The following is a 16,838-nucleotide window of genomic DNA, read 5'->3' on the forward strand; positions in this document are numbered from 1 at the left end:
AATATCTTATAAACAATTTTTAATTTTAATTAAACAATTTTTAGACATTTTTAAAAATCTTGTCTAAAGACGTTGTAAACAACATTTGTGGGATCTAAACTGACGAATGTGTTCTGCAGAGAAGGTAAAATATATCATTGCGAGAGGTTCTCGTTAACAATATCGGAGGGCTGCGTGGATTCTGCGTGATGCATCGAGAGCATCACGGCGGGGGCGGCCGGGGGGGGGACGGCGTGGACGAGAGTAAGAGGGAGATGCTATAGATGTTACTACTGGACCGAAATCTGGCCTCAGTCGTGCGCGACGCGCCATATGCGGTGGACCATTTGTCAGCCCGCTCACAAAGGCCAATAATCTCGCGTGACACGTGTGCCTGCCCCGATAAAAAGCGTTACGTGTCGCGCGCTGGAAGCGTTCGTGGAAAAAGCTTTTTCCATCGCGACAGAGGGAATTCGGGTGTCACGCGGTGCGCCACGGGGCTCGTGACACCGGTAATATAACGCGACGATAACCGGATAACTCATTTCCCTATAAGTCTCAGGTATATCGAATATCGATTAAATTTAGTCGCCGAAAAAAATGTTCCTAATTATTATTCAAGTCGCGAATCTACCGAAGTAACCGAGGTCGGATTTGAATTTCATCGATCCGCGAGAATGTTCTGGCTCTGCTGCATCTCAATAATCTGGAGCACGTGGCAATCGCCGATGAGGAAGGCGCAGAGAACGTCGTGAGCGACTTCGTTATATGAAATAGGTAAGTATTCATATACTTATACTCATTTGCGTGCATCTTACATCAGATATACGTAAATATGAATGACTAACTTAATATGATTATAATAATGTATATATTATATAATGATTCAATTATATATTCGCGGTGATCGTTACAATTATGCACCACAAAGTTACCGCTCGTATTTCCTCTCCCTCTTTTTATGCCCGCATGCAAATGCGCTTTTACTACTAATACTATTTATTTTGATTACTTTCGCTATTCACGATAATCACGCACATAAATTCTTTATTCAACGTATCACGAGGGTAATTTCAGTGACAATTAAAGTTTAAACCTTTCGATGTAGAATTAAATTGCTTAATGGATTCCACAGATTCCTCGGAGTATCTGCAATTAAAACTTGATGCAATTGCGACGCGCCACCATCAAATAATGCGAACTTTCGGGAAAATTGATCCGCTTAGCGAGAGCTTACTTATTTAATTATCGAAAGCGTGTCATAGGAAATTAAAGAGCGTCGTACGGATCACGTTACAAAGTGCGCAAAAAAAGACAGGAAGAGAAGAAGAGAAAGAGAGAGAAAAAGAGAGAGAGAGAGAGGGGGGAGAGGGGGAGAAAGCGACGATATACGAGACATAAACTAATTTAACGGCGTGCCGAGAAATACCGTTATAAATATACCAAGATTTAGATAATTACGGGGGGTAAGACTGATTACACGCCCAACTCGGGCGGCTTTACATTTATTATATAGGGGCGGACAAAGCCCGGCCGAGATAAGAGCGCGCTGAATCACGGCCCTGATGAGATACGAGCGTGCAAATGTGTTTTCGGTGTAGCCGCGACAGTACTTAACAATTGCCCAAAATAACACCAGATTCTCTCGTGTGTCACTCCGGTGTGGAAAATGGTATTTTGCGCCGCGCGTGCCGCTAAATTCGGACCAAATCGAGAATCGAGATGTTTTCATGTGTGCATCATGCACGATTCGGTCGACTCGGCGCGACAACGTGCATTCATTTGCTTACCCCGCGCTATCCGCAGATCCTTTGACCGTAGAAGTAATAGTCAGAGCGCGCAGACTGAAATATATGTATCTACGAAATACCCGGGAGACATATCGCATCCCGAGAAGAATACTGTCACTACTCAAAAGTACACAATTTTCAGGAGAGAGAAAAAACAAATTTGATTCAATTTTTTTAAATCGTCAGATAAGTAACGCAATTACAATTACGATATTTTGTTATAATAAAACTTATATTGTTTTTTGAAGAAGTCTGCTGTAATTCACTTGTCAATTCACTTATGACGCTATATTCATCCAAGAAACCGCAATATAATCGGTTTATAAAAATAATAATTTCCCATGCAGCGAATTTCGTTCACTAAAAGAAAAAAAAATTGTTAATCCAATATAAAAAAACTAAATAAATTGTTGAAACAACTAATAATGTTTAGTTAACTAACTAAAATGTTTAGTTGAACGTATCGGATTAAATATTTTTTCGGATTAACATTTTTTTTTATTGTACGTAGACTTGTGACACTATTATAACATGTAGATAACATTTTAGGAGCATTCTTTTTATAGGCTGACAATATTCTTCTCGAGGTGCGATATGTATGTGAATTGAAGAAAAAAAAAGAAAATTGATAATTAATGCACGCAAAGTGTACGATACTTCAGTTATACGATATTTCAGCAACGTAATGAATTCTGATTTCAACTCTTTGAAATAATCCATTTACAAACAATTTTTCCATACCATATTAAAATGTTTATTAAACGTGACGTCATTTTATTATCTTCAAAAATAATTGCACGCGCGGAAGATAATTATAAATAATTATAACAAATACGTAAAATAATAAATGAATTACTCACCCCTGGTTATTCTCGCGCCGTTCGATGCCTCCTCGGTCTCCTCTTCTCTATTTTCTCCGTTGTTGCTTCTTCATGTCACAACACTCACTCGCGAAAATATAGCCTATATATTAGTAATTACATGCACAATGCATTTTGCGAATCTCGCAAAATATCCGTATTTAATAAACAGACGTATCACGACTTGACGTTACTTCGCGTGTTATTCTGCGATTTTAATCCGAGAGAACGACCGCCGAGTTACATATTGAGATGCGGAATATCCAAAGCGCGACGGAAAATCTATTCCATGTCATGGCGTCGTTAAAAGGATCGCTCGTATAAGCATCGTAATGAGACAGTAATTTATCGTAATAACACGTATCAATTTATAACATCCTGTTCTATACCGCTTCGATTCCCATTCCGAATGTACGAGTCGCGGGTAATATCTAATTAATATCTCTTATAATTATACGCCTGGATAAGCTTACGCGGGCCATCGATCGCGACAGTCGATGTTTGGTTGCTAAACGATCGCGGAAAGATTAATCGCGTTTCTTCGACACTATTTGCATCTCGAAGGATAATATTTGCGACAGCACACGAGCGCACTCGTGCCAATGTCTTCCCGCTCGAGCATTTTGTCGCGCAAATGACAAACGACCTCGTATACAGCACGCTATATACCAGCACATACACCGCCAGATAACTGCCGACGTGCCTACCGCGCGTTGTTGCACGAAGTGTTTTGAACGCGTATTATGCGCAAATGTAATATATATATTCTCCGTTCCTTTTCATCTCAAACTGATTTCGACGGATGGGTTGTTATCGCGCCGCGCGCGCTCCGTTTCGCGAAACTCGTTAGCGTCGCCCAAGACAACGATCAATATCCGCTCGACCATGAATTAAAGAAAACGCGTGAAATAATTTGTAGCAGTTAAAGTTTGCTATTCGTAATTAGTTTATCAAATCGTTCGCTTATAACCGAAATATCTTTTTAATTGTCAAATTTTACTGTAATAAATTATCGCAACGTAATCAAAGTAAATAACATCTTGCTAATAAAAAAAAATTCAAATAAAGGTTATTTTGGTCGATCGAGAAGTACAATCCGAAAATAAATCTTATTTTATTTTCCTTATTACCGCAAATGAGTTACGAGTCAGCAACTTGTTGCGCCGTCGTTTCTCATTTGCGCAATCCTTTCTTATTCTTCGATATTCCGACTTACAGCGACGAGAACCGATTACGAGCGCGCGTGATTCTTCCGCTCGGAGGAAAAGATAGTCGGAGGACTCCGAACTTCCGCGTCTCCGGGATAAAAAGGCCTGATTATCCTTTGTTTTTTTTCCTCACGGATAGTTCGGCCACCGCGCTACCCACCCGGGGGAGAAAAAGAGAGAGAAGGATCTCGGAAAGTTCCTAAAGACTGACGCTATTTCTTCGGGAAGGATCACTGGCCGTGACCTCTCTCTCTCTCTCTCTCTCTCTCTCTCTCTCTCTCTCTCTCTCTCTCTCTCTCTCTCTCTCTCTCTCTCTCTCTCTCGCTTTCTCTCCCTGAGATGGCTCAAACAACTTTAAGATTTTTCGTCGCGCGTCTTCCCAAAGTTACAAGGCTTACATATATCCTTCGTTCTTACTCGCCGCTTATCCACCATCCTTCAACTTTATCCCGCTTTTTATTTTTGCGCCGTTCGTCTCCGCCCGTAAAGAGGAGATACGTCGAGAGAATCTCAAATGAGCGGGCGAATTAAAAAGGAAGAACGATCGAATCAATTTCGCGAAAACTATACAAACTCTCGAGTCTCTCTTGCGGTATCAGTCTTTAACGTTCAACGCGATAGTTAAATTTGTACTTATTTCATCATATGGCACTAATGCCTAATACCTAAGGATAATTAATGAGTTAATGACCGTCGAGATAAGATCGCGAGATAAGTTCCCGACGTGGACGTTTTTCATTTCGCAGATAAGCGCACCTCGCACGGATAAGTTCGCCGCTTTTACGAAAGGTGAGCCTCCGCGATGAGAAGAGCGGAAAATGAGTAAAACCGGAAGGCGAGGAGGACGTGAAGCTGCAGGGCAAATCGCGCCATAATACACCGCGGGCGAAGATGAGATCGGAAACTGCGTTGTACCTGCTCTCGCTGCTGATCCTGTCGCTGAATGATCCTTCGTGGGCCTCCGCGGAGATCAGAGGTTCGTCGACGCCATTAAGTTTGTTCGCTAATTAGCGCTGCAAACGAGACATTGTTATCGGTTATTATCGAGTTGTAGATCAGCATAATTGTGGCTTTCTATATTTAACAAGCAAAAATCTACTAGTTTTCTTACAATAGACGCACCATATTTCTTCTTAAATAATTTATTTGTGATGTTATTCGCGTCGATGTGAATATGTTCGAGCAAATCGCGAATAATTTGATTGAAGAGAAACTGCAATTCCGGTAGAAGCCTCGGCGGGAATGAGATTGCGCAGCTTAACGAAGTACGAGGGCCGAAGCTCCATCGGGAAAGAACCGTTGATCACCTTTGTAATGGAATAACATTCGCCTAGATCGAGGGACAACGTATTTAGCACTATCCGTTGAAATTGCTGATGAGCGCGAGCAACAGATTAAATAACGTGCGTTTCGTCGTTTAAAACAGATGTAAAAAATTACGATTGCAATATTTTCGGAATTAAACGTGGCAGTATCTCTCCATGGCGGTAATGATACAATTAAAATACCCGTCTCAAGATGCCTGACGTGTTTTCCCTGTATTCGACGCGTTAGAGGAGCCGCTAGTTGATGACTATTCATGTCCCTTGTAACGAGAAAATCGTTACGTAGAGAAGCGTATACCGCCCGAAGATACTTGATGTAATTAATCGTATGCATTGTCACGCGTTTACGCGATACGGATGGCCCGCAGCGATCGTGCACCACTATCAATGGGAGGTACTAAATATATACTTGTTCGTAAGAAATAAAAGGGTACGGTATGTGATTTTCAAATCACATAAGGTACAAGGAGAATGAAAAGTAAAATATATGTAAAAATTAACTACATGTAAACAAAATGTAATACATATTTTATCTTGTTTATTACACGTTACACGGATCTAAAAATATAGCTAGATACAAATCTGAAAATAATTTTGTTGCACCATCAAAATAATTATGTAATAAGAACACTCAAACTAATGGCTAAAATGTCAAAATTTTTTACAGCATTATTATAATACTTCGGCGACTTACTATAATTATTTTTATGGTGCAACAAAATTATTTTCAGATCTGTTATGTATCTAGCTACATTTTTATAAATGCTTCGGCAAAACCGTTCTTTCCGTGTAATGCTTATGTTCGTTTACCGTAAAATAATACGTTTGCAATATTTAAGATTAAATTCCAGCAACGTTATTGAGGTTTAATTAAATATTCGGTATAATTTATAAAAGATATTTACGGAAATATATATTGCTAAACAATATTAATTAATTAGTCGGACAGTCGCATCGCACGAACACAGACATGTTTCTCCCGCGTGTACACGCATGCGTGCACGCATGATATAATTAAGATGACAAATATAGCTGAGTCGGGAAGCAGAAGTACACGGGACGAAACACGATATCGGCAAACCAGCAGCGCCTCAGTTCAGCGAGATTGCTTACATCAATGGCAATTAATTAGCCGGTAAACTCTGAGTAATTTCATTAGTCCGGTGAAGGGTTGGAGGGTCGTTATATATAAATGAGATCGCGTTTTCGTCGGCGAATACCGGCGGCATTTCGATAACCGTTTCTCGTCCTTTCCTGCGAGATAATTTATCTGACGAAAGATCTCGAGAAAATTTTGCGGAAGGAATATTGTAAAAAAAGAACCAGCGATATGCGAAATATTATTCGGAATAGCTGAACGCGTAATACTTGTCCAAAATATTACTCGAACATTTTCTATTATATATTATATATAATATGATTTATTATATATATATATATATATATATATATATATATATATATATATATATATATATATATATATATATATATATATATATATAATATGATTTATATGTATGTGCGCATACTTTTTGATAAAATAATGGAAAGTGAGAAATATATAATTATTTAATCGGTGCACTCTGCGTTTTGGAATACGCATCAGTGGGCCTATTCTGTAACTCTTAACGACAGTTTCGTTATCGTTATATTGTCGTGTTGCGCAGCTTTTTTACCATATATAATATCTGCGCAGTGCAAATATAACGATAATGGAACTGTCGTTGTAAGAGCTACAGAATAGACCCAGCACAGGTCTTTTCAGACAAGAATTTCACATTTTTTTTTTATTACGTATAATACCTGCGCTTGTTTTGCTATAAACGCAAGGTATCTAATATACACGTTATTTTTTTTTTTTTTTTCATTTGAATGATACATTTTTCGCGTTTACAATAGGATGCAATCGTACTATCAGAAATTCAGTTGGCTGGATTCGCTGGACGGGACGAATGGGTCGATGCATCGTGCGAATCAGAGCACCGCTCAAGGATCCGCAGGTTATTCGCAATTATATTTGCAATAATTATCTCTTCACAACGAATTACAACTATTTAATAAAAGAATAAATGCAATTATATAATCAAATAAAAGTCGAAGAGAAAAATAGATAATTAGTGTACGACAAATTTAATTAGTGGTTAAATTCACGATACGTGCGGGCTTATTGTAGGTGATCGAAGTGAAAGTCAGGAAGTTGCAGGTGGGCTTTCTGAAGGAGGCCCGTTGCGAAGGGGCGTATTTTCAATTCTCAGACAGCGCCGACGATCCCGACGACGAAACAACAGGTCGATATTGCGGCCACGTGACCGGAAACGCCACGAGGTACTCCATTCCCCTTTCGCGGACCGGGGTAGATCCCGTCGATTTCCGGGGGGTGGTTATCTAAATCCTCCCGTTCGTTTGCGATTCCGCAGGCTGTTTTTACGACGCGGTCCCAATCTGACGATCACCCTGTCGTCGGACGAGCAGTTCGCCTCGGCGCATCCGGTCATCTTCTCCGCTCAATTCTCCATCCTGCCAATCCGCCTGGCGGTCGAGCGTCATCGCGGCTACTCCGCCTCCACGTCGCCGACGTGCCCCGTGGAGTGCACCGTGCGCAACGAGCACAGATCCTGCAGGCTGACCTCGCCGGGCTATCCTAGCGTCTACCCACGTGGGATTAGGTGCGCGCACGTTCGACTACTTTGAGTTAAGCTCGAGTTCGCCGAAATTTCGGAACAAACGCGGTTCGCCAAGATAACAAACCTTTCCTTTGCGTCAGCAAACCGGTTGCAAATTCTGCTTTCTTACACGTCATCACGAATTATTTGTCAAATAATATCGAACAGTCGAGTCGTTCGAACGTTCTGGTGAAAGGAGAATGATCATTAAGGGCGTTTTCTCGCCCCCACAGGATTGCGAAAAACAATTTTTTTTGTATCGTACGATCACTAGGAATGTCAAAAGTAACTATCAGATGAGAAAAAACTCGATCCATAAAGCCAAAATTAATTATTAGTCAAGGTATGTTTATGGTACCTAAGCCTTTTTCAGGACTAATAAAATATTTTTGCTCATACAAAAAAAAATTGTTTTTTGAAAATCCCGTGGGGGCCAAAAATTATTTTATTGACCCTCCTTCTTTATCGAGCTAATTTGGAAACATGTTTTTCGAGAATAAGCGTCGATGAGAGAGATGAAATTCTCGCTATTTCAGAGTTCTAAAATTACCAACATTGCGCGATCGCGCGGTGAATCTTATTGAACGCCGAATTCGGTCGATTCGTATAATTCTCAGATGCAGGGTATCCTTGGAGTCGCACGCCGGTCGCTTCAGGATAGGCGGTCAGCCGGAGGACCTTTTCGACTTGATGAACTACACCGATCAGGAGAGCTGTCAGATGGAGGATTGCGAGGACTCCTTCGAGTCCGGGGAAAAGAGCGGATCGTCAATCGCCTGGGGTCGGGAACACGTCGAGGCGGATGAATCTATTATCGGGGACGATCGATCGAGAAATGAGCACAGGAGCCGGATTCCGGCGATGAGACGCACCGCGGAGACGAGTGGACAATTAACGAGGCTCAGGCATTACGAGAAAAAGGCGACGCAACGTTACAGCATGGGGAGGCAGTATCGTCACAAAGAGATGCCGCCTAGGTTCGACACAAGCGAGCCGAAGCTTCGCATAAAATCAATGCGTCCGAAGATAACGAGGAAGAACCATCGAGGGGTCGTCTTCAATGGCGATTCCGAAAGGCCGAGCGAGATGATCAGTAGCGCGACGGTATGTAGTTTAAGACCAAGGAAAGGCGCATTAGCGAACGATCAATGAACTTTTTTTTTGCTAATTGGCTAATAATTGCTCTGCAGAAAGAAATACATATGCGTTTTCTTCGCATACTTTATTATTCAATTAATAGTATTTTAAAGTGTTATTTCAATTGTTACACGGAAAAAACGATTTTGTTGAAGTATCTAAAAATTTAGCCAGATACAGATCTGAAAATAATTTTGTTGCATCATCAAAATAATTATAGTAAGTCGCTGAAGTATGATAATAATGCTGTAAAAAATTTTGACATTTTTAGCAATCAGTTTCAGTGTTCTACATAATTATTTTGATGGTGCAACAAAATTATTTTCAGCTCTGTATATCTAGCTAAATTTTTAGATATATATACTTCGGCAAAACCGCGTTTTTTTCCGTGTAGATATATTAGTTATTTAAAATAATGATCTATATATATATATATATAACAATGTTAAAATTCGATTTTTTCATCGTTATTTTCGAATAATACATTTCTCGCGTAGAACTGACAGTATATTTTATCGCATTAAAATATCGAGATTTAGAAGATGACTGCGCGAGGAGATTAACATTCTCGCTTAACGAGAATATTTAATCAAGGAATGTGTATTTCCGAATCCGAATCTACTTGTTCGCCTAAATCGATGTGCGCCCCGTATATAATCCATCAAGGCAGCGGAATCCAAATACCTCAGGGAGAATCGATCGACGGGAATCGCGTGCGGCAACGGCGACTATCTCGCGCTTCTGGAAAACGTGAACGGCAGAATTCTGGAGATCTCCAGGTTCTGCGGCAGCGGCCGGGTGCCGCGCATCTACTCGCGCGGGAAAAACGTGATCCTGGAGTTCGTTGCGCGCGAGGACGGCACCGTGACCCACGACGGCTTCCAGGTGACCCTGCACGAGGAGCGCGTCTCGCGGGAGGTGATGAGACGCGCGAGATGCGAATTCGCGTACAGGAGCACCGGGCGGCCGCGGAACGGCGGCAGGGAGAACATCCGTTCCCCGCGGAGTTGGTATCCCCCCGACACCGTGTGCATTTACAAGTTCCTCGGTAGAGCCTCGGAGAAGGTTTCCATCCACATAAAGATCCTCCGAAACGAGCCCGAGCACGAGAGGCCGGAAACGGGGAAGCAAAATTTCACCCTGAGCTCTTGTCCGGGCAACGAAATCACCGTTTATAATGGAGCACAGGTAAGCGCGAGCTCTGTCGTACTTGAAAAAAAGAATATTCTTGATTTAAAAATATCATTAGTTTCAATGTGGAAATCTTAAAATAAGACTATATTTTTATAGTAACTTTGAGTAATTAAAATTAATTTATCCATCACGCAAACGCGCGTTTATTTAACCGTGCAAACAAACATGGAGACAAAGAAATGTTAAACAAAGAAAACTCGCTTAAATAAAATCATCTTATATAGTTCAACCAAGAAAAAATGCTTTTAATATTACAAATTGTAATTTTAATTAAATAAACTTTAATTATACTAAAAATACGAAAATGGATGAGAGAGCAACGGGAAATTCGAAAATCTTTGCATATAGTCAACTTCGAAGATTGAAATCCTAAAGATCGATAAAAGGTTACGGGCATCTTTGCGAAATAAATCCTTTTTTTTCTTCTTTTTTCTTTGTAATTCATCTTTTATTCGCGGGATCGTCGCGTTCGCTTGTGAAACGTACTGAGCTGTGTTCTAAGAAACCGACACAACAATTAACAGGTAAACGACAGCTTCCTGATGTGGTCCTACTGCGACGCGTCTCACTGGGACATCAACAACATCCAAGTACCTTTGACGTCTAGCGGAAACGAATTATTGATCCAGTACTACAGCGCCAAAGGGTCCCACGATGGGCAGGGATTCACTTACGCCATATCCTACCGATTCGTCAGGAAGGAGCGGAACTCGACTGTCGCGAGACGCAATTACAAATCGATCTCCCTGAGGCCGGTCAACCTGTCGGCTCTCAATCTCAACGACACCGACGATTACGATTGCGACACCAGGATCGGCACGTTCAAGAACTGGTTCGCGGTGCTCGCGGTCTTCGGGATCGTTTCCTTCGTCGGGGCCGTCGTCACGATAGTCGCTCTGACAGTCAAATGCCTGAGGATCGGATCCTCTGAGAAGAAGCTCCTGCAAACCGCGAAATAATGAGGTCGCTCGCGCGCAAGGATCTCGGGGTTTCCCTTCGAGCGACAACGATCGAAGATATCGAGATTCTGGTTTTGTATAGGAAAACAGAGACGAGACGAGCTCGCGCAGAAATCATCGGGGGAAAAGAGGTCCCGTCGAGGCTTGAATTCAGGGGGTTCGGGTGGCGTACCTTGAAACGAGATGAAAATTACAGAAAGGGAACAGATCTACACTACTTAGATTTCGACAAATGAAATCGTAAATACTGTAGTAAATTTCCATACTTTTGTAATTTTCACCTCGTTTCAAGATACATAAATCGACTCCCAGAGGATCGCTGGATTCGGAGTGCCGCGGAGGGGGCCGCGGGATGCTCGGTCGAGCATTTCCACGAGTCGTCGGACAACGCGCGTAAATATTTGCGAGGAAAAGGAGAGACACGCGGCGGAGAGAGAAGTCGCTTGCGCAGAAGACCTGCAAAAGTTGACTTAAAAATTTTGACACCGCGCCAACGTCTCTTATCCGATATCACGCGGCGCTGACGGGGTTTTCCCGTTTCCCGACACCCGGAGAACGATGTACAACCAGTACAACTCTACCATTGTATACCGACCTGAATTTTTATACGTAATGTACGGAACAGTATATAGTGAACCGCAATAAAACACACGTGTAAGCAGAAATAGTTATTTGTGCAACAAGTGCTGTAAGGGAATTTTCATCATTACGCACGGCTTGCACACCCTATTTTATGTTGCAAGTGCGTGGAAAGTGGTCTATCACGCACGCGTAGCGTGCGCAATGGGCCACTTTCCCTGCACGTGTTACATAAATAAATTGGCGGATTCATTGCCGGCGATTACACTCCAACCAACTATATAATATAACTATAATTTAAAGTAATTTTTTTCTTGTTCTAAGAATTAGAAAAAGATAAAAAGTAAATTAAACTGAGATTAAAGTTAATCCACATTGATAGAAGTGGGCACAAATCAATCGGATTTGATCGCAATTACGTTCGCGTCAGTACGCGCTAGTCGCTATAATTGCAGAAACAGGTTATAATACTCACTTTTTTAAGGAAACGATCCCGCGATGTTCCTAAATCCAAATGCCGTCAACGTCACAAGTTTCATTGCACATACATTTAATCACCGGTCACTTTAACGTTCGCACGTATTACTTAATTTTCTTTCGAAATCGAGCGAAATTGCGAGACGCGGAACGTCTCCCAACTCCCAACATCCGGAGAAAGAGACACGATCAGACTATCAGACTTCTTCTTCTTCTTCTTCTTCTTCTTCTATGACCGGTAACCATAGTCTGTTCTTATATTTAAGACCATCTTAAGTACAATCTTAAGATGTTATTAACCAATCACAGAGCCGTATTAGCATCTTAAGATATTACTTAAGACGGTCTTGAAATAAGATCTGATTATGAATACCGGCCTATGATTGGCCTTCAAGCAGTACTGCTTCAAAAACGGCCAAGACGAACCAATTGTCGAACATCAGACTATCAGACATCAGACACGATTTGAATGCCGAAGACGCGGTAAATGTCACGTAAACCAACGTAAACTGTAGACACCGTGGCGCCGACAATCGTCGCGAGTCGACAAACCTCTGCACCGGGAACTACATACATACCTTCCGTACCGACAAAGGTTCACCAGGTGTTCGCATATCCGCCGCTCCTCTCCGCCATATGCGCACCATCTGTCGATACAGCTGCGCCTGAAACCTGAAAGTGAAAAGAACGTCGCTAGCGGAACGGGCCGAGGGGCGCGGGGCGGCGCGGGCCGCCGCCGTCTCGTCCGCCATATGTATAATCTCGCGCACGCGCGCCTCGCGGTGACGTCATGCGGCCGTGTGCGTATGCGCCCGCGCGGCGGCGGCGCGCGTGCGCGTGTGGTGTGGGTGCGAGCGTAAAGGTTACCGACCAAAGTCTCGCCGTCTCGCGGTCGAGACGACGACGACGACACACGACACGGACACTTGGCGTTGCTTGGCGTGCGAGCGGCAACTGCCCTGCGGAGAGGAATTTTCCGGTGACTCGCGGCCACGAGGAAACGCGAAACGCGTCGCGGCACAACGACGAAGGGAGAGATGGCCGGAGGAAACGGTGGTGGCGATGCCGCTGGCGGCAGCGGCAGCGGCAGCGGCGACGGTGTCTGCTCCACGGTCGTGAAGAAGCTCGGCCTGCGACCGGTCACGCGGTGCAACCTCGCCAAGTTCTACGCGCCGGCATTCGGCGCCGCCTCGTACACCGCGATGTCCGTCAACGTCATGAACCCGAGCCTCGTCGTCAAGTAAGTTCTCGTGGTCTTCGATTTAATGCGATGCAGGTGCGACGCGACGAGTGGCGAGTCTTCCTTCCTCTCGTTCCTTCTCTTTCTCTCTGTGTGTGTGTGTCTCTTTTTCTTTTCTTACGTAACTCCACGCAATTTATGGATGTCACGGCAAATAAATGTATCGCAGATTTTCAAGTCGGAGAATGTATGGCCGGTATTCATAGGCCGATATTCAGTCAGATTTTATATATAAGATCGTCTTAAGTTCGTCTTTAGATACATCGTAGCCAATGAAACGAGTCGTACAGCATCTGAAGTCATACAGAGAATCTTGAGACAATCTTAAATATAAGATCTGACTATGGATGATATATTCATATTCAGATTTTATATATAAAATTATCTTAAGTTTATCTTCAGATACTCCATAGCTAATAAAATGAGTCGTATAGCTTCTGAAGATATATAAACTTGAGACGATCTTAAATATAAGATCTGACTACGGATGATATTCATATTCAGATCTCTTAAGATTATCTCAAGTTCATCTTCAGATACTTTATACAGTGTCTGAAGATAAACTTGAAACAATCTTAAATATAAGATCTGACTACGGATGATATTCATATTCAGATCTCTTAAGATTATCTCAAGTTCATCTTCAGATACTTTATACAGCGTCTGAAGATAAACTTGAGATAATCTTAAATATAAAATCTGACTACGGATGATATTCATATTCAGATCTTGTAAGATTATCTCAAGTTCATCTTTAGATACTTTATACAGTGTCTGAAGATAAACTTGAAACAATCTTAAATATAAGATCTGACTGTAGTCGGTATTCATAGTCAGATCTTATGTATAAGATCGTTTTAAGTTCATCTCCAGATACTCTGTAGCCAATATAATGTATCGTACAGCATCTGAAGTCGTACAGAATCTTGAGATGATCTTTAAATGTAAGATCTGACTTATGAGTAGCACCCTTAAGAGAGACATTGTAAATAACGTTGGCTTGGTTTTTCAGAGTATTCCCAAAGAGCGATATTACGAATGTCTTGTTGGCTGGCACTTTGGTTGGCACCGGATCGTACATCTATACACGTGAACACATGAAATCCGCGCCGCAGTCTGTAAGGATTCTATACAGGTGAGGTTTCGTGTTGATGGATACGCTTATACGTGTATATTCCTTTCGAATAGAACTGAAACAAGAAAAGTTTATTGATTTTGACTTCTTAGAACTGAATTATTTTCCACTTCTATGTCCCGTCTACTTTTCAGCGCTACCGGAGCGGTGTTATTGAGTCTGGGATCGGTCTTGCTGTGGGCAGTGATACGTTCCATAGTACCGCCAAGCCCGGTCTGCTGTACGATAGCTGGAATCGGCACCGGAGTGGCGTTTCTGAAAGTCGGCTCGAGTTATCTCGAATTTGTGGATGGGCAAATAGCAAAAAAGTAGGCTGCTCCCATACGCTTTCTATCCTTTTCTTTCCTACTTTGGATTTGTATCTCGAATTTGTTACCGAATGAAATTGTATACTACGTCGAAACAAGGAACACGGCACCATTTGTCTGTTGCATTTTGAGCGCGGCTCTCTCGAATCTCGTGGAATTTTTGTTTCATGTGGCGAGAGATTGTGGAGAGCGATTCGACGCTTGATCGGTCGGATTCCCGAAACGTTTTTCGGGTACAAACTACGAGTATATGTAAGTAATTGTGTTTTTTCCACCACGAGTTTTATATACGCGCGTTTCCTTTCGAAAACCAAAAAGATAACAAAGAGAGATACGAGTGGATACTGCGACACTCGTATCGATTCCGAAAGTGTGAATTGTCGTATTGCACGAAAAAAAAATGTGACATCGGCGATTCTATAGCGTTGAAGATGGTTTTAGGTGAGTAGCGAACGCGTTAAATGAACAGTCGTACGCTTTTCTCTTCGCTCATCATTCACCGCAAAGCCGGCATGTTGAACGGCATTTGATAAATTGTTCGTTACGGTATATCGATAATGTGCACGCACTTTAGGAAACTTAAACCGTGACTCTCGTAATTCCGGCGCATTTAGGAAGTCGGGAAGTATGAGCGTCGTGTGTTTATTGACAAACGTGTTTTATATAATAATAAGCTGCATAAGGATGCATCGTCATGTGTAGATAACTTGTCACCATAAATATATAAATATATGGATTGTGACACGATAGAAAAAACGAATGAAAAAAACAATTTCCTCACCTGCCTGAATTCCATCGTCCATTTTGCATTTCTAATTCTTATTGTAAAGACGAAGGCCAAGTAATATTATCTACGTTAATCGAAGAGCGTTTAAAATTTATCACGCAAATTATTCTAGAAAATATCCTAAACGCGACATGGCTTTTGGTAGATAAACTCGATCGCGCGCGTTTAATAGTTGAAATAACTCGAAGGTGCACGTAAGAGTTGGAATGTCAGAAATGCGCGAAGCTTCGCGCGAAGAAGCGGCGTAAACGGATAGCTTACTGTCTCCTTCTTATTGTCTGAAACGTGTCTGTTTCTTCAAAACCTTTATCGTTTATTTACGCGTGCTATTGCACCCTCGTTCGATTATGGCGAGCATTGAGCCAGATAAGGTGGGAGCCTCAAAGCGATACAAACGAACATGCTCGCCGCGATACTTTGTCGAGTTCCTCGTAGTCTACCGTTCGATTCTCAATGCTCGTTGCTCGTCACGCGAGAAGATCCCCAATTAAGCTTTATTTGTAACGATAAATAAATGAAGCTGCGTAAAAATTGATACTTTTAAAATCGCGTGTCCAACGTGAAAAGTCCGTGATACGAATCTTGGGGTTGCTTTTCGATCATGAAGGACGAGATTAAACGCGATCGATTGACGAAGATTCGAATCTTGTCTTACTTTGCGCGTTGTGTTCGATACGTCCCTATAACTGCAGAAATCCGATAATTTATTTTGTTAAGACAGCACTCCGTACGTCGAGAGCCGCAGACGTACGAGGGCTTTTTATGGAGGGCCTATATACAGGGTGTCCAAGAGGCTTTCTTTCACTTAGCCGGTATTCTTCGCCAATTTAGAAGAAATTTGTTCTTGGCAAAAGAATCAAGTGTGTCGCCGTTTTTTTTTTTTTTTTGCAAACGACCGAAAATGACGAATGACTCTCCGGGAATCAGGCTCAACAGATGAAATTGTATCGTTCTCTTGACCTTAGGAAACAGGGACACCCTGCATATATACATATAACCGCAAACGTTGGTCGATCGCTGCATGGCGCATAGCGTGCCTCTTCGTGCCTCGACGCTGCCGCTATTGTTTCGACGCACCGCAAATAATGACGCGGCATGCTTTCCAATAATAACCGCTCACAACGCGACACCCGGATGACGTTTACGAAAGCGTTTTTGCCTCAGGGAGAATTTCAAAAGTGCGTTTTTCAAATA

General features: G+C 42.2%; 2 protein-coding genes across 3 annotated transcripts; both read left to right on the forward strand.

Annotated features, from left to right (window-relative positions):
• Positions 1–307: 307 nt before the first annotated feature.
• LOC143906590 (uncharacterized) lies at positions 308–11,783 on the forward strand. 2 transcript variants are annotated; one of them, XM_077422780.1, is made up of 9 exons: positions 308–541; positions 602–756; positions 4,584–4,813; positions 7,065–7,165; positions 7,339–7,490; positions 7,583–7,831; positions 8,446–8,932; positions 9,632–10,153; positions 10,684–11,783. In XM_077422780.1, exons 3-9 carry the CDS (start codon positions 4,729–4,731, stop codon positions 11,116–11,118), a joined length of 2,031 nt encoding a protein of 676 aa, XP_077278906.1. In that variant the 5' UTR covers positions 308–541; positions 602–756; positions 4,584–4,728; the 3' UTR covers positions 11,119–11,783. The 2 variants fall into 2 exon arrangements, with proteins under 2 accessions (XP_077278906.1, XP_077278907.1); XM_077422781.1 differs by having other exon boundaries at positions 308–491.
• A 1,274-nt stretch (positions 11,784–13,057) lies between these two features.
• On the forward strand, positions 13,058–15,174 carry LOC143906592 (uncharacterized). Its single transcript, XM_077422783.1, has 3 exons — positions 13,058–13,414; positions 14,427–14,549; positions 14,684–15,174. Exons 1-3 carry the CDS (start codon positions 13,212–13,214, stop codon positions 14,859–14,861), a joined length of 504 nt encoding a protein of 167 aa, XP_077278909.1. The 5' UTR covers positions 13,058–13,211; the 3' UTR covers positions 14,862–15,174.
• Positions 15,175–16,838: the final 1,664 nt, after the last annotated feature.

The sequence above is a fragment of the Temnothorax americanus genome, unplaced genomic scaffold (genome assembly GCF_048541705.1).
Source record: "Temnothorax americanus isolate GAGA-0224 unplaced genomic scaffold, ASM4854170v1 Scaffold73, whole genome shotgun sequence".
Taxonomy (NCBI): domain Eukaryota; kingdom Metazoa; phylum Arthropoda; class Insecta; order Hymenoptera; family Formicidae; genus Temnothorax; species Temnothorax americanus.